The 18,176-nt window shown below is 41.4% G+C and overlaps 1 protein-coding gene across 2 annotated transcripts in view; it reads left to right on the top strand.

Moving 5' to 3' along the window:
• The window catches only part of megf6b (multiple EGF-like-domains 6b), a 62,120-nt gene that overhangs the window by 26,315 nt on the left and 17,629 nt on the right, over positions 1-18,176 (top strand). For both annotated transcript variants that reach the window (XM_086041917.1, XM_086041916.1), the window contains exons 5-11: positions 5,378-5,500; positions 12,254-12,376; positions 15,373-15,498; positions 15,836-15,958; positions 16,621-16,743; positions 16,818-16,955; positions 17,758-17,880. In XM_086041917.1, coding sequence (XP_085898043.1) covers positions 5,378-5,500; positions 12,254-12,376; positions 15,373-15,498; positions 15,836-15,958; positions 16,621-16,743; positions 16,818-16,955; positions 17,758-17,880 — 879 coding nt within the window. The remainder of the gene's footprint in view (positions 1-5,377; positions 5,501-12,253; positions 12,377-15,372; positions 15,499-15,835; positions 15,959-16,620; positions 16,744-16,817; positions 16,956-17,757; positions 17,881-18,176) is intronic.

Genomic DNA, 18,176 nt, shown 5'->3' with positions numbered 1-18,176 from the left:
CAAACATTCCAACTGCTGCACGTGAACTTAAAATACAGTATGTGCCAGCATACAATAGGTAGCACAAAATGACATGATTTTTTTAAAGTAGCAATTCATTTGTACCTGTACCTCAGAAGATTTTGAGAGGATTTGGAAAAGACCCTTGGAAAACCATCATCTTACACTAACCCACATTCAGACATATTATAGAGTTTTTAGTTATGGCCTAGTCTCGGACTGAGATTTTATAAAGACTGTGAATTTTGGAGGGTCACTATTTACAAGACTTTAAGGCATTTTTCCTCCCACAAAGCAAATTTTCCCATCATGCTTTTTTATAATCAGCCCCCCGGCCAATAACTTTCCGGTTGGCTTTTTCTAACCATGAGGAATAGTGACTACCGCCGCCGATGTTATGGAGTTGTATTACATCTTACCCAGTTATTTTAATTGTCAGTATCGCTGCCTGTTGTTGCGTTGTATATTTCAGGCGATGTGCCGACAGTCGGCCCGACGCCACAAGGGGTAAGCGTCGGTCCTAGTTGGCCAACGTCGGATTGGCCTTTTCTCTGGAAGCCACATTTCCGAGAATTCCCCACGATTGACTTTTTGGCACACCCCGCAGTGGAGGGCGCTGAGAGAGCAGTGGCTCATTTGCATCTGTAATAGGACGGCCTCATCCAAACCTGACTGTTCTGAGCAAGGCTGTTTAAAGAAGGTGCTTATTAGTGCGCTTAAATTCTTAAATCCTTGACTGAAGCCTGTCACAGACATTTTATTCAAACACCCAGGAAGGTTTAATTTATGGAATATAACATCATTTGTCTCTTTTGCAAATCTTCACCTTGTCATCGAATTTGTATGCCTCTTGCTAAATGGAAGCAGCTGTGATCATGCCAAGTGCAAAATGGACCAGTCGCAGCAGACTTTTTCAGATCAGACCCTTAAGAGGAAACAGGTTGGGGGTATCCATAGCGTCCTCCTCCACCTTCCCACGCAACCTACTCCTCATCCCGCATGAATGCTGCAATTTTCCGCCCCGCGGCTCCCGAGATGATATCTGTTCCGGAGGTTTTAGCGAGCTCTCTCTTAGCCACTCGTGGTCAATCGGAACATTAGTGTGATCCTCCCGGGAACAGAGACGTTGGTCCTTATCACAGGAAGTCGCACAATACAGTGCTGGAATGTCAACCCTCTCAGCTTGCAGCTGAGCGTGCACGGGGGAAAGTTCTGTGCAATCACATCTCTTTGCCCAGCTTATTTATTTTTCGTTCTTTCCCAGAACACAGCGTAACAATGTGGGGAAATGCGCATTTTTGGAGCCGTTTCTCAGGCGGGTGTTTGTTTTGTGTTTCATTACAAAGGAGACACAACAGCAGTAAGCACTTACTCCTAATGATAGTTGAGAGGCTATGGTGTCAACAGAGGACAATGTTCAGCACCTTCACTGGTTTGCATGAAGAAGCGAATCTTCGTTAGAGCGCCAAATAGCAAAAATCTGTAATTGACCACCCCCCTCCACAAAAAAAGGTTTATACTGTACTGTAATTATCTATAGATGCACCAAGAGGGCGGCAAATCTACACTTTTGTCTCAAGGAAACTCCTCAACTCACTTAAAAATACGTCTTTATTACTAAGATACCACAAGATTGTGCCAAAGTAATAGAGTGGACTCCAGCTATTCACGGGGGATATGTACCAGGCCTTCCCATGAATAGCAAAAATCCATGTGTAATTGACATTCATAATGAATGCACTGAAGAGAAAAAACAAAAATCCTGAAAAAACAGGCAAGAACCTCCAATGATCACGAAAAACGCGGGTTGTTTCTCCCAAACGTCAAACAAAACGTGAAAGTTGAACATGGGTCATGTCAGCAAATCTCTGAAGACTTAAGCTCGGTGAGCATCTAAAACAGAGGTGGTCAAACTTTTGCCCGAGGGTCACATTAAGACTTTAAAACGGTCAGCTAGGCCTCATGGTTATAAATCAGGAAAAAAAAAAAAACAACACAAAAAAATACCAACCAATTATTTAATAAAATAATTGTTAAATGTGTAAAATTGTATATTTGATGATTTTTTTCAAAGAATGTGGGCACCCATATTGGGAAATTTCAAAGTACAATAATTAGTTCCGAAGAAGAATTATTAAAAAGTAGATGTGAAAAAAAAACTCCTCTATCATTGGCCATATAAAGCCAATGTTTTTCTTTTCTTCTTCTTTTTTAAACATTACCCACAGGTGGTATCATTTTCATTGGAGCTGTCTCAATGCAATGGTGTCATATTAAAAATGAAAATCTGCAATAAAACAAACTCACAAATCATATAAAAAAAAAAAAGTGCTGGGGCCCATCTGCTTCTGTCGGTTTGCACGGTTACACTGACGGCCAGGCTAAATGCTTGCAAAATTTAAAAAGACAAAAGATGGTGTCAGATTTTGCGGCAGCATTACCTAATAGTAGCCAGGGAAATAGATCCATTTAGGATTCTGTTGTCGCGGCATTCCAAGAGTACTCTTGTGTCACTTATTACATACGTGAAAGTGGAGCACGTTTCAACAGACTTCATCTGATCCTGAGACTTGAACTTTGCCCAAGGCGGCAGTAACTAGGCTGTTTTAGCATTTTGTTAGTCTTCCAATCTCCTTTATGCAGAGGCCGTTAGATATGCTTATGTCTGGCAAAGCAGTGTTGGATATGCAGAATATCATTAAATGTGCATGACAGACACATGATCGCCCACTATTTGAGACAACGGAAGATATTGTTTCAGATCAGATGCTTTCAGGACTTGTCCCTTGTTCCTCATGTGTTACTGAATCTGCATTGGATTGGGACTCGGTATTGGCAGTTACTTAAAATCAAGTGACTCGGACTTTGATGCAAAAAATGTGATCAAAACATCAATATTTTTTAGGGGGGGTGTCAATTACTTTTTTTTTTTTGCTAAGTGAAGAAGGGCTCAGTGCCTATCCCCTAAATACTGTATAGAAAATAGTGCTGCCATCTTCATTGTGTGAAGGCTGAGGCCCTCACATGTTATTGAATAATAAACTTATTAGCCATTTCACATTTTTGTCTTGCATCTACAGTACTTTTGCATTTTTCATCCGTTCTCACTTCATTCCAATTTCAACATATTCAGAAAATTCATGTAATTCGTTTTCATTTCACAATTTTTCACTCCCCAAAATTCCCACTGATTGACAATGAGACATTCAACATACCGTTAATGTTGTTCTCATAGGACATTCAAAATATTCAACTAATTCAGTTCACCTTTGGAACAAATTTCAACTTTCCGAAAAAATCATACTTAAAAAGTGTCTTTTTTTTTTTTTTACAGTAATATTCCTACATGTCACATCAAAATTCCCCAAATCACATATTTTACATCATTTGCTTCTTTTACATTAATTCACTCCAATTTCAACACACTCCACAAATTCATGCTATTCAGGGCTACTATTTTTCTCATTCCAAAAGTTCACATTTTCCCCAAAAATCAACATTTTTTTTCACCCCAAATTGACGATTAATTACCAGTGGCACATTCAACTTAACTGATTCAAATTGTTCCTGTTTGAAATTTGCCTGCAAAATTGCATTCTGTAATTGATTATCTCTAATAGTGGAGGTACTGTAGACAATCAGATGTAAATGCAGACATTGTGACTTTTTCTCCTGACCTGGAGCAGTCCTACGTCCCACATTCCTGCTTTGTTACTGGGCAGAAAGTGTTGGCGAGTGAGGAGTGTTACACTGAAGCTGAATATAAGCCTGCCGCCACTACCAAGGAGTTTTTTTTTTTCTTAACTGGGGGGCTGTTGGTTGACTGGATGAAGAGGGTGTACTGGCGTCACAGTCCTCACACTCTGGGAGTATTCCCATCTGCGGGGGGACCCTCTGGTTTCTGTCGCCCTGCCCGTGACTCCGGCTCGCGTTCTGCCGTTTGCTTGCCGCCGTCTTTTAAGCCGCGCATTCCACACCCAAAAGGGGGCGTGGTTTTCCCTGGACTGGCTGCACTTGTCAAGAGTTGAAGACGAAGCTGAACCAGATGATTAGACCCTGGATGCGTTTGTGGATGCTTTTACATTCCAACACTCACCTGTGATCAACGCGTAGGGGTTGTGAGCAACTCGGTTGCGCAAGCAGGAACAAATTCAGTCGTATTTAAATGATGAGTTAACAAATTTAACATTTTGCCAAATGGATATTGCTAGCCATGGTGTCCTCTTGCCAGAAGCTGAGCTCCTGTCTTTGTTTACGTCCTGGGCGCGTGGCCCGCGTGTGAGACAGTTAGACTATCTGATATGTTCTGTGTGGGGAAAACTAGGGATTGCTCCACAATCTTCCATAATTACAAGCTTATGTAGTGGCATCACAAAAACACAACAAAAAGCCAAAGAAAATGCAATACAAACTTGGGGGGGATTTGCAGATTGCGTATTGAGTTGATTTGCTGAAGTCATGCACGATAGACTACACTCTGGACCAGTCATCTGTCAATCACAGGGCAGTTGTGAAGCGCACAGTAAAGTGGAATAAACCAATGTGAACCACTACACTATCACAGGACGGATACTGCTTACAAACTGTACCTTTAAGTCAAACTTTTATATATAAATCTTGTGATATATTTAGTTGGAAAGATCATTATTATTTTTTATGTTCCAGATGTTGTAAACTGAAGCAATAACTCTACTCGCCAGTTGGCGGCTAATTTTGTCTTTTTATTTTGGCCTTGAGAAAATGTTCAGGCTAATTGGTGGCGAGTGTAAGCTGCCTCCTGATTGACTCCATGCGCTCCAGGATTCAGTCCAAGATCCCCTTTTGATAACGCTGCCCAGTGTCATCAAGTCTATTCATTCAAAAGAATTTTTGAATGGATATGCATGTCTCCGTGGATAATAAAGGTTCCTATCTTTAGTTGTAATTTGCCATGTGCAACGGTGGCACATGCTTCACTGTCAGCGCCTGAATCAAGACTGTTATTATGGGCTGTCTGGAAGGCAACGATATGATCTGGTGGACTTGATGACAAGTCTGGCGTGACATTTAGCTGATGGAGAGGAGGGCTAACTGACTGACAAAGGGGCTTCTCGTGATTTTTGGAAGAGCGCTTTTGCAACCAGCTTCACAGACGTGACAGAAACAACATTCAAAGGCGTCTTATTTCCTTTCACTGGTAATTCAATGTTAATATTGGAATCCTTGCTCATGATTTTCAGTGGCTGTTATATCAGCTCTTGACATTGGCGCAGCCATTTCAACCCTAAAAGTTTGGCACCTGTTCCTGTTAAAAAAAAAAAAAAACCTAACTAACTAACCATCTGCTTGCAATTTAGTAACCGGGATATTAACACTTTCATTTCGTCCCTCCTGTCAGATGTAAACGAATGCGAGGAGACTAACGGCGGATGCGAAGATCTGTGCTGCAACACCATTGGAAGTTTCTACTGCCGCTGTCCTGCTGGACTCAAACTGAGCCTAGATGGCAAAACTTGCCAGGGTGAGAGTCAACTACTGTACGTTACATTAGGCACCACTGACAATTGCACACACAATTTGGTCCAATTTTGACCAAGTGGAACTCAGTTTTTCGAGCTTACTGTTTTCAAACTTTGCTGCCATTTTCCACCCACACGTAAAAACGGAAAGTCAACCTATTGGGGAGATGTTGAGCCAGGCACTTTAGGCCTTAATGGGTTGAATGAGCCCTTGTCTAGCATACATTCCAGATTTAATTTTCCATCACCCTCAGTGGACTTTAAAATGTTTTAAATGGCCCTGATAGGAAAACGGTTCACCCCTGTGCTTATACAAAACTTAAAAACTATCCTGACAGTCTTCTTTGTGATGATTTATGGGAAAAATCACCACCAGAGAGTCTGACTGTATCAATAAGCTGTGTTGTTTCTCTAAATATCTGCTCACGACAAACCCAAAATGTTTCTCCAACATCTTCCCTTTCATTCTGTGCCACGGTTTGATGTTTGCGACGAAGGCATGCCAGCGTGCGGTTGGTTTGATCAGACAAAATTATCAGTAATAGTCGGCTGGATGACTATTGAGAGATCTTATCCTCGCCATGGTAATTACAATTAAGTGCGGATGGGAACATCGTCACAGATGGAAATCATAGCCATTGGAAGAAAACATATACAGGGATAGCTCATTTTAAAGTTTAGATCTTTAAAGACCCGGTAAAGTGATTCATTGACATGTTTCTAAATACATTATACATGTTTGAAGAGGTTTGCTAAAAAATGAGAAAAGACTGAGAACAGTGTAGTACTCAGTTGTTGAGCATTCAACTTTTAAAGCTTTTCACCATTTCAGTTTTCCAGACTTTTTGCACGTGGCTAATACACACTTTGGCATCCAACATGAGTCCCCCCCTCCCCAATTATATATATAAAAACTTGAGTCCTTTCGTTCATATTTCCGGCACAATTGTGAGTTACTTAGTTTTTATTGCTAGGTCCATTCCTGTTAGATCGCGAGCTAGCTAGTGGCTAGCGCCTCTCGTTGCGGCATAGTGGGATATATTCCATCCACTGAACTCTTTAGGCCACGGGTGTCAAACTCAAGGCCCACCAATCCTCCCCTCTAAAATAAATGGAAAAATAATTGAACAAACAATTACTTACCGGCTTCTGATTTCAAAATTAACCATCCATCAATTTGTTGTGTATATATGATGATATAAGGCGATCATACATTAACAAGGGTTCACAGTCATACCGGCCCCCCGAGGGACACCATAACTACGATGTGGCCCCCGACAAAAAATGAGTTTGACACCCCTGCTTTAGGCGGATATGTTTTCACCGCTGTAAATGACTGATGAAGAAGAATACGTTTTTCAGTGGGGTGTATTATTCAGTGGACACGGCCACAGTATTTTAGAGCATAGACAAGGGCTACATTTTTCATTATTTTCAAGTCTCATTTTATGCGCGTGGCAATTTTTTCAATCATTCAAATTTGTCAGGGTTGTTAACAGCACTCTTCTCTGTGGTGTGTCAAATTCAGAAGGTATATTTATATTCACTTTACAGGAACTTCAAATAGCAGGTTTTAGGTACATATGTAGGCAACGTTAAGATGCCAACCAACAAATCATCTTATGTTCGGGGAAAGACAGCAGTAAAGATTCTGCCTCCTGGTCAGTTTTTATCATGTTTGCATGGATTCCATCATGCTGCCATGAGTTTAACATTTCAGTCGTCATGCCGAATAAGCTTTACGGCTCGCACCGACGCGAGCGTGTGACTGATGCTCTGCCAGCGTTCAAGCAGCTGAACCAACAGCTAGATGTGGCTGTGTGTTAGTGTAAAGACCACTGTACCAGATTTAAAAATGTGCTTTTTGCTAAAACACCCCCCCAAAAATGCAGACTGGCCAATCGGCTCGTCTGAAGCGATCCTGTCAGGCGACGTGGTGGTTCACGTTAGCTCTGCGATCTGTTTAGTAGAGTCCTGTTTTGGCCCGGCTAATATGTCTGCGTATTGACCTTAGGAGACACAGGCGGTCTCATTCCTCTCTCAGATGTTTGGATTGGAATTATGGAGTAGGAATTCTGGCAAATTTTAAAGCCCACATTCTTCTCCTTATACATGTCAGCATCAAAGACAGAAACATATTGGCTCATCATATGTTCTCCTCTGAACACCTGGCTGCTGGTTTCCCTCCCAAAAACACACGTACTTCAAGTGTAAAGTATCATTTTGCGCTCAAGTCACACTCTCATGCTTTTCCAGGCTTTTGTGTCACAAATTACTGTGACCCTTGGTCACTCTCGCTCTGCACTTCTTTTCCAGTTTTTTTCTTTCGAGTAGTAAAACTGCTATCACACTTTATCACAATCTCGGTTTGTGCTTCTTTTCCAGGTTTTTGCAAAGGACACTGCTGTCACACTTTGTTGCACTTTCAGCCTGTGCTTCTTTTCCGGGCTTCAGTATTGCACACTGCTGTCATGCTTTCATTAAATGCTACTTTCCACACTTTTGTGTAACGCGCTGCTGTCACATTTTGCTCACTTCGTGCCATCTCTAGTTGTGTGACAAAGTTTGAGGGCGACATAAAAGCCTGAAAAAGAGGCACAGTTTTATTTATTTTTTTTGTCTTTAAGCGGAAGTCAACCCAAAGCTGGCCCACTAGTAGAAACACGGCATTCTGAATAATATTGCGTTTGTGCAATAAGAGTTAATCCACCCATTTTTAGCCATTTTAGGCATCATTGTGTCACTTCTGCCAACTGAAAATGACATCACAGATGCTCAGGGCTCAGTTAACGACCAATCATTCCTCAGCTATAGAAAACAGGCGAACTGTGATTGGTCATTACCTGAGCCCTGAGCAACTGTGATGTCATTTTCAGTCGACAGAAGTGACAAAATGGCCGCCCCCAGCGATGGCTAAAAACTCGTAGATGAACTCTTATTCCACAAACGCAATGTTTATCAGAATGCCATGTTTGAACTAGTGGACTTGCATAGAACATATTCTTGAAAAAAATATGATTGGGGTGGCTTCCCTTTAAGTATCGGTGGCTGGTATCGGCAACCTCTACGAAAATCAGGCACCTTAAAATAAGGCAGGTATTGGCCTGATACCGATACTTGGTATCCGTACGCGCCCATCCCAAGTTATACCTCATAACTGCACTGAGATAGCACCATGTAACTTAGTATGCAAAATGTTATCTATAAGAATGTTATCGTTAAAATATGACTACTAACAATACACTGTACACTAAATTACTGTATCTTTGGATAAAAGAAAATATATATAGCCAAGTAAAAATTCAATAAACACCTCAACTTTTGTTGGAGTTACAGTACAGTGGTGAGTTAAGTGTCAGGAGTTGAAGGTGCTTTGAGGGAGAGCTGAACGTGAAGGAGGGCGGGTCTTTCCTGTGACAGACACACTGGAGCTTTGGGAGGGCGAGAGTGTGAGAAGAAGATGGAAGGACACAAAACTCCAGAGGCAGTCTGGATTGAATGAGAAATAACCCCAGCGGCATTCCGCACGCTCCCATTTTTTTATTAATGATTTTTCCATTCTTTCAACTGGAGCTTTCACTTATTTTGTAAATTTGATTAATTGTATATTTATCCTCCCTGAGGGATAATATCACAACATGGTTTCAGCATCAAGGTGGTGGATTTTCCTCCTGATGCTTCTGGAAACGTTGCCGTTTTTTGCATCTGCGGCAAACTACCCGTACGGCTTCTATAGGAGGCTTTGCTACAGGCCGCATTGTTTCTATGGTTACCAGGGCTACAACTTGCCTCACAGGACCGCAGGTAAGTGAGGGCTTCCTGTCCAAACTCCAGATTGGGCTGTTGGAGCAGTCTGCGAGTCTTCAGAGATTCTGACATGAGACGAATGCGCATTGAAACACGCTATCATCACTGAATATTTTGAAGAATGACTGCATTGCTCAGGAACAAGAGTATGTTTTAAATAATAAGCATCTTTTTGATCTTGGAAATAGGTCAAATGATATTTCGATATATTTTTCACTTCTTTAGTACATAATAAATACAGCACTGACAAGAGTGTTGTGTGCGTGAAGGCAGAGCACTAACGTGCCATCAGCACTTGCGGTTAGTGGGGCTTGTTTTTCCCCAAATGTGCAGCACGCATGGAAAAAGGAAAAAAAAAAAAAGTGCTGAAGTGACTCCTGCCAGCTGCTGCACATGGAGCGAGGCTGACGTTTGGCCGCAGAAGACAAAGAAACACGAGTTTTAAAGACCCCTTTGTGCCCCACACGCTGTATCATATGCGGGACATGACTAAAAGTAGACGGGGTCAAGTCAAGGATTACGCCTGTGGTCCAACGCTATTGCTGGAAACAAGCAAGGCGATCTAATTCCCCTTTTGCTCGTTTCGTTATGACTGGCTATGTTTTTATTGTCAGTAAAATCCGTGTGTTGAGTTTGCTTGATTGCAAACACAGCTTGTGATGTCCGCACAGAAGGCAGAGCAATGAAGCCTCATCGTTGAACCTGATGCGGCACAATGTCAATGATATTTGGGGTGATGTTTTAGCCTAGTCAATTTGTAAAAATCAGTCAATTTAAGCATAACCATGATTATTACGTTCACAATTTAGCACATAGTCGAGTAGTCATTGTTGATCATACCATCCACTGTCAGTGTTCATGAAACAAAATGCACACATATTGCAACCTTGCCCAACACAGTCATAATACAAGCAGGAACAAATCGAAGTAAAAAGTAACGTTTACAAGTGTGAAGCATTAAGGGATTTTTTGTGTCTTTTTTTTTGTGTGGTTCTTAGCTATGATTTGAATTAATGATCCGTCAATCGGCAATATGCAAAACGGCGCTGACACTCAGTGACAATCGATCAGTTTGATTAGCTTAGGAATGAGTGCACGAGATACAAGAGCAGCAAAGAAAATGTCACTATGTATCTAGTAAATTAAGCTTGGCTTTTTACTTGTGTTGTGAGTGCGTTGGGCAAGGTTGGTATACAGCATGTGTGAATTTTATTTCATAAAACCTTGTCTGTGGATGGTCGGGCTGGGCGATTATAGTTGACCAAGCAACTTGAACTTATTAGTGGGCTCATTATGACCATAGGACGAAACTTTATGGCGACGCTGTCAGAGCCGGCTAAAACCCACCAAAGCTAGCATGTCAAAGACACGGAACTCCTTGACTTCTACTCCACGTATTCGTCCGCAGGTGTTAGTTTGCACAATGTAATGTCATTGCAAGAGTTTTACTGAAGTGACTGGTCATTTATTTGAAAAAAGCTAAGCCACACTTTTGTTGGGTGTGCGTATGACACACGCACATGCGTGCGTGCGCGTAGTTCTTTGTTGGTTGGACACTTCTTTGTTGTGTCCTCACACTCAGCAACTCAGGTGCACTCAAAACACGTTCTTGTGCTCAAAATTTCCTCTTACGTGCTTGTAATTGTGGCACAAGTCTAATGGCATACTGTAGCCTCTATGCACAGAGTTTTCTTCTTGATTTTTTTTCTATTAAACATTTTATTGATGGCATTCTATACTGATATTGTGCGACAGGTGTCTATTGCAGGATATATTGATATTTAATTATAGCCCGTACCTAGTGAATGGTATGAAAAACAACTTCTTACCATAACCCTGGCCTGGCAACCTCTGAATTGTGAAGCTGTGCATGTGCATTGTCACCCTGACCACCCCACTGAAAAATGTGTGGCTCCGCCCCGTGCCAGATACGGCTTTTAGCGCAAAAGACTACAAACTCTAACAGACAAATAGATACGTTCCACAAAAGAAACCTGCAATATAGCGGGCTGTGGTAGGTGAAAAACGTCATGCGCAGCGTCGTTGTACCTAATGTTGCGGCTGCAGCGTGTCCTCCTGTGCACTGTGTGAACATAAAGACAGACACATGTGCAGAGCAAAGTGCTCGATGAGGTCCAGATGCTCTAGCCCACTCGCCATTGTCCCACGCTTTGTGACAAAAACACTCTTCAAGCCAATTTTTTTCCACCACTTTACTACAGCACTAGACAGTAATCGTCACCAGATTACTAATAAAAAATTGAATACAATTGCGTGAGGTCACATTGCTTTCCACTACTGAATTCTTCACACAGTTTGTGGCTGCAAATAAGCACCTGGAGTGACCAAGTCCTGTCATTTATGATGCGTTACCTGCGTTTGCAGTCGTGAACCAGTCACAGGCTACTCACGGTTCATGTCTCCCTTCCCGTTGTTTAAATTTCCACTGACTTTACTTACATTACAGGGAGTTGGAGGTCAGTCTGACATGACGAGCAATTTATCACTCTTTGACCTTTAATTCAAGACATCTTTTAGGAAACTAATTGCGGTCGTGTTTGGCTCACCGCTACTTCCTTCACATGAACATTTCTTTTTATTTTGTTTCCAGTATTCTGGTGTGGCTAAGCGGAATGTGTATGCTTCCATGAGTTGGCTTTGCCCGCACAGGGAAAGAATTTAACTGTACAATAGTTGCTACCACATGGAGGGAATTTGTTGTGCTTGAGTTGCATCGCAGTTACTTGCTTACTCGGCCCGCTCATCCGTCATCTCCTCGACTTTAACTTCCAAACCCCGTCGTAATACCTCCATCCAGCCCGGCGGCTCAACTGGAATTTAGTTGGCCATAATGACAGGCTTTAGTCACATTGCGCTGATTTCCCTCCCGTCTCTCTTCCTGCTTCCGTATCCCATCCGAAACTCACAGTCATCCTCCTTCCCTGCAGATATTGATGAATGCCAGGTCCATAATGGCGGCTGCCAGCACACATGCGTTAACACCAGAGGCTCCTACTACTGCGAATGCCAAATGGGATCCCGCCTGCATGTCGATGGACGCACCTGCCTTCGTAAGTACATGTCACTCACAGATTGGTCTTTTCCACTGCCTTAAATTTGGTACGGATTAAAGGTTGCTTTAAAGTATGATGTTTTTTATGTTTTTTAGTGAAGATTATTGAATCCTCTTCAATCCCACTTTTTATGCCTACGGAGAGCGACGGCTGTAGGTTCATTTTATAAAGTACATCTTTGGGCATGATTAGCAATGTATTTTCAGAGATGATACGTTTTGCAATGACTGTAATAATTTAGTGTACGTGGGCACAGGTTCACTGTGTGGCTGTACCGACCAACAAATCAACATTGTCTTACTATTAGGTGGCAAGAGCAAACTTGAATCCATCCATCCGTTTTTTTTTGTTTTTTTTTTCACAGAGCTTGTCATCCATTTTATCCATGCACTTTCCCTCATTAGGCTTGCAGCTGGGTCCTATCCCAGCATTTGGCTATAGGAAGTATTATTTAAAGTACGGTATATGAAGTAAAAATATAGTACTGCTCTATATTGTAAATCACTGAATGGCTTAGGAACACATTTTGTATAGATGATCCAACCATTCACTCTCATTCACACCTGTGGACAATTTGTCTTCATTTAGCAATACATGGAGGCTGGGGTGCCGAAAGAAAAAGGGAGATTCAAACCGACGCAAACGTACTAACCAGTAATTTCACTGTGCCCGTAAACTATAATTGATGCATTAAATTGCATCAAATCAGCAAATGGGAACGGATTGTGCAGACTAAACTGCATTAGTTGGCAGCTGCACTCGAAACGAATTCAAGCAGACGTTGGCCGTGAAATCACACAGCACGAAAGCGTCTGAATCTGTTGAGCATCCAGTGGCGGGAAACGCTCCTGCTCACTGATGACAGCTGGACACAATCCATCCGCTGATGCACATTGTTAGCTTCAAAATTGGCTTGAAGAGCACCTGTGATTAGGATTGAACCCAGCCTTCTTCCCCATGAAACCTTTCAGAACATATGCTTTGTTTCTTGGAGTATAAGTCTCCACTGGTGTCAACAGTCAGCAGTGGTCCCGGCTAGCATTCGTAGATCTTCATCCTAGCCGCCGTCCCTGTCAGTGTGATTGCGCCGATAATCGGCGTCCACGTGTGGCACGACTCCCAGGTGAGGCCCTTCCGTGAAACTTAACAGCCTGCAGACTGACGCGGTAAAGCTGTGCAGATGCCCTTCAGAGAAAAATGCAAAGTATGCTCACAAATAAATGGAGAACTTCTTGTATATCTGGAGGGTTTTTTTCCCCCTCACAGCGTGATTACACGCAGGCCTGGTTAAAGGGCAAAGCATTCCAATCAGCACAGCAACAGTGGCTGGAAAAGTCCAACTACAGATGTACTTGAATGACTTCAATCTCTGCTTTGCTTATCTTATCCAGTTCTGGATCTGACCACTGAGGTCAGACCTGTGCCACACGCGCAAAATGTTTAAACTGGAAAGCTCTGTGAGGTTTGTTGTGCGCCTTTGACGGATGGATCTTGACTGCAGCCATCCGCAGTTAAAAACATGGGCTGCCTTCTTGTTTTCACTCAAGTGATTGAGTACAGCCTGGCGAGATGGTTGAGCTGGTCATGTTTGCAACCTCATCAGCGTACGATTTGGACTTCAAGACTTGATTTTTGCCTCGTTTGCGCTGATGGCACGTACCCATCATCAAAGGGATGCCAATCCAGCTATCAGTGGGAGTATTGTGATGTCAACCTTCGGTCCAATCAAAACTCCTTGACAAAAATATAAATAAATAAAAGCCAGCGAACATAGCTCTAATAACTTTTATTATGAATACGGAGTGGTACCTGGACTTACAAGTGACCAGATTGTGAATTTTCTTTATCTGTTGTTAAGTTAAATAAATACTAAAGGACAAAGTATTGTAAAAATATCCATCCAAATCCATATCCCTATTGTTGTAAGCCTTAAGAGACAAAAAAGAAGTTATTTGATTATTTATGTATTTTCTTTTATGAATCAGCTGATTAATCAATTGTCAGAATTTGAATCTGCCAAAAACCGGAAAAACATCCTAAAAAAAAAAATCTGCATCGGTCGGGCCTTAATTATATCGTCTTCTTCATTCACACAACTAATGCATGGAATCATGATCCACAAACATTTTTAAATCTTTGCATTCTATTCAATTGTTACTAATGTAAATGTTTATTATGTATAATATAAAAAAAAAAGATGTTACAATTTTTTCCCTTTGTGTTTTATAGATTGCAGTAGTGACATTTCAATTCATTTCAATAGGGAAATATGATTTGAGAGGCAAGTGTTTTTAGTTATAAGCGCGGTCATGGTACAAATTTACGTCAACATCATCATAGTGCCTTTCAAGGGACCCAAAGATGGATGGATTGCTCTTACTGAAGATATACTATGTGGAACAGAAGTTGCTGTTCTATTTAAGCCTTGTAGTTGTCAGTGGCTTTGGTTTCAGTTGCAGACTTTCTGTTACTGTGGATGCTAATTTTAAAAACAACACGAAATACAAAACATTTTTGTTTTTTCCAAAAAAGTGCTCAGATGTGGGAAAATCTAGACGTTTCTCCGCTTCAATTCCGCTTGAGCAATGCAGACCAAATGTGTGAAACTCTACTTGCTGTGATCGTTGTACAACAGGTGGTGCATTGCGCAAGTAACTTGAAATCGGCCCATATTCAGAAGTGAGAAAAATTTACCTGGGCTTGAGCTGTCTTTCATCTACACAGTTTATGAATAGCTGAGGGTTGTTGCATAGCTGAGGTTCTCAATTGCAACAGTTGTGTACTGTTGAACCTCTGAAACAGTTTCTTCTATGCTGCATGAAGTTTTTGATTTATACTTCTATCAAACAAACACTACATAATTGAAAACATAAGCGCTTCCTTTTGTACTTCACAAAATAATTCATGACTCTTCTTTATAAAGAATCAATCTCTTTCTCTCTGTTTCACCACTTCTCCCTTTGTTTTTGTTTTTGGTTTTTTTGGCCATGTAGCCGTCCACTCTTGTGCCCTTAGCAACGGTGGCTGTGAACACTACTGCATCCAGCAATCTGCCGCTCACTTCCAGTGCCGCTGCAAGCCCAACTATGAGCTGACAGAGGATGGCAAGCATTGCAAATGTAAGTGCCCGGACCTGGAAAGAGGAATTAATCATGACTACGCTACCTAAGAGAAAATCTAAAATAAATATACATGGCGCCAAAAGCCAATAGTAATTATGTGACAGCATGTCGACCCTTCACTATGCGAGACAGCAACATTTTACATGGTTTTCTTGGCCTGCAGACAGTAACTGTCTTTGAAAATGACACTCCCTTACTGGTCAAATTTCCTTTCATTTATGCTGTGCAGTAGGTTGTCATTCCTGACACAAGTTAAACAGAAACGACATGTGAATACGATGTGTTTAGCCCATTCTTGGCACCACATGGCAATGCTTCCTATGTTTCTTGACAGTGCAGGATCCCTGCGCCGAACATAACGGAGGCTGCATGCATCAGTGTCGGGCCGACGGCGGCAACGCGCACTGCGACTGCAGGGTGGGCTTCATTCTGGCCGAAGACGGACGCACGTGTGAAGGTAAAACCGCTGCCTGCCAAATTAGAGACTTTAAAAGCAGAAGTCAACCCAAACATATTTTTTCAAGAATATGGTGGATTTGGGCCCATAAGTTAAAACATTGCATTCTGATTAATATTCTCAGCTTCAGAAAACAGGTGAGCCATGATTGGTCGTTACCTGAGCCCTGAGCAGTTGTGATGTCATTTTCAGTTGACAGAAATGAAAAAATGGCAGCCCCCAGAGATGTCTAAAAACAAGTGGATTTTGCTGCTTAACTCATATTTTTCTTTTTTTATTATCTATTTATTTTTAATGTTTTGCTTTGAATGTTTTGCAGCACTTTGAGTTGCATTTTTATGTATGAAAAGTGCCATATAAATAAAATGTGATTGATGATTGATTGATTGTGATATTCCACAAACGCAACATTTATCAGAATGCCTTGTTTCAACTAGTGGGCTTCCAGAGAACATATTCTTGAAAAAAATATGTTTGGGTTGACTTCCACTTTATAGCGGGCATCTACATTACAATATTATATAAATCGGCTGGGTTGCAAAATCTTTCATGTCGACTTATTACCATTGTCTTTCAAGATTCAAGTGGTCGCTTGGCTGATTTAATTATAAAATCCGAAATAAATGGCATTTTACCAAGCGATTCCTTGTTCTTTGTCTTAGATATTGACGAGTGTCAGACGGAAAAAGCCAACTGCGCTCACGGCTGCCACAACACGCCTGGCTCCTTCACTTGCGTTTGTAACGCCGCCTACGAGCTGGGATCAGACGGCAAACAATGTTACAGTGAGTTTTGCCTTCACATGAAACATAAATGTCACGCCATGACGACTATATGAATACGCTGGCTATTTTCAAAGGAATCGAGATGGAGATCGTGAACAGCTGTGAGAACAACAATGGCGGATGCTCGCACCACTGCCAGCATTCCAACAGCGGCCCGGTTTGCGCCTGTAACCAAGGTTACCGCCTTCATGACGACCTTAAAACTTGTGTTGGTAAGATAACATAAGACCTGTGTAAATATTCGATAAATTAATTGTATTTGCTAGTGGTTTTTATGGTAGCTGTTCTCCCGAACAGTTTATGTACTGTGGTTATGTATAGTATGTATTCATTTCTGTGAATAACAACGCAAACATTTTTTAAGTGCTGGAGTAGAAAAGTTTGCGAATTAATCAAACAATTTAATGACATTAAAAAAAAATAATCAGCCAATATGCAAATCCATGGGTGCCGAACTGTCAGTATGCAGGGATGGACTGTACTTATTTTTGGATTTAAATTGTATACTTTTAAAGTTCTGAAAGGTTCAAATGCATATAATTAGAGAGTATTTTTTAAATGTATAGAATGTATGGGTGTTGTAACGCCTTACCTTGCTGCATTACATCAATTATTTTGTAAGCCTCACACACAGAAGAAAGTTTCTAATTTTATATGACCTCAGCCACCTGGACCACCCTGGGTTGGATGTCGTTCAAAATCATTGGAGTTTTCGCTTTGACAAAGAAAAATAATTCTGTATAGTTTGCAAAGCAACAGTTTAGAGTTGGTGTTGGAGCTCTGACAAGAAACCTAATTCCAGGTTTGATATCGAGTATGATAATCGATGCAGCTTTCTTTCAAAAGCATTTCCTTTGTTTTTATATCATCAAGATTTACTCACTTCCCCTTGTTCGCTTGACCCACATTTGGCTTCTCATACTGCACGATTAGCATTATTTCTTTTTTTTTTTTAAATGCTTCAAGGAAGCAGATCGTAAAATTTGGGCTCCGTGTTTGTGTTGTGTTTGGCAGACGTGGATGAGTGTGGCCAGCGGAGCTCCTGCTGCCAGCAGAACTGCGCCAACTCTCCCGGAGGCTACGAGTGCTACTGCTCAGCAGGCTATCGCCTCAGCTCGGATGGATGCAGCTGTGACGGTATGTTTAAAATTCCACACATTTACAAAAAAGAAGCAATATTCCATTTGTCTTTCTCACTTTTACATTCATGCAATGGTCATTTAGACTCTAGACACAATATTTATTCTACAAGAACTTGGAAGATGATCTGATTGAACTTAAGCCCTTGCAAAGCTGGAACAGTTAAAGATAGATAGGTACACTGTAATCCCAAATAAATTAGCAGAACTCAAAACGTTTTGAGTTGAGTTTTCCAGAACTTAAAAGGTTGGATGTTTGCAAGTTACAAGGTACTTACAAGCTTTGTGTTACAG

The sequence above is a fragment of the Filicampus tigris genome, chromosome 9, assembly GCF_054856515.1.
Source record: "Filicampus tigris isolate MCC_2025a chromosome 9, RoL_Ftig_1.0, whole genome shotgun sequence".
In the NCBI taxonomy this organism is placed as follows: Eukaryota; Metazoa; Chordata; class Actinopteri; order Syngnathiformes; family Syngnathidae; genus Filicampus; species Filicampus tigris.
The sequence above is the reverse complement of the archived record's forward strand: the minus strand, read 5'-3'. Positions and strand labels throughout refer to the sequence as shown.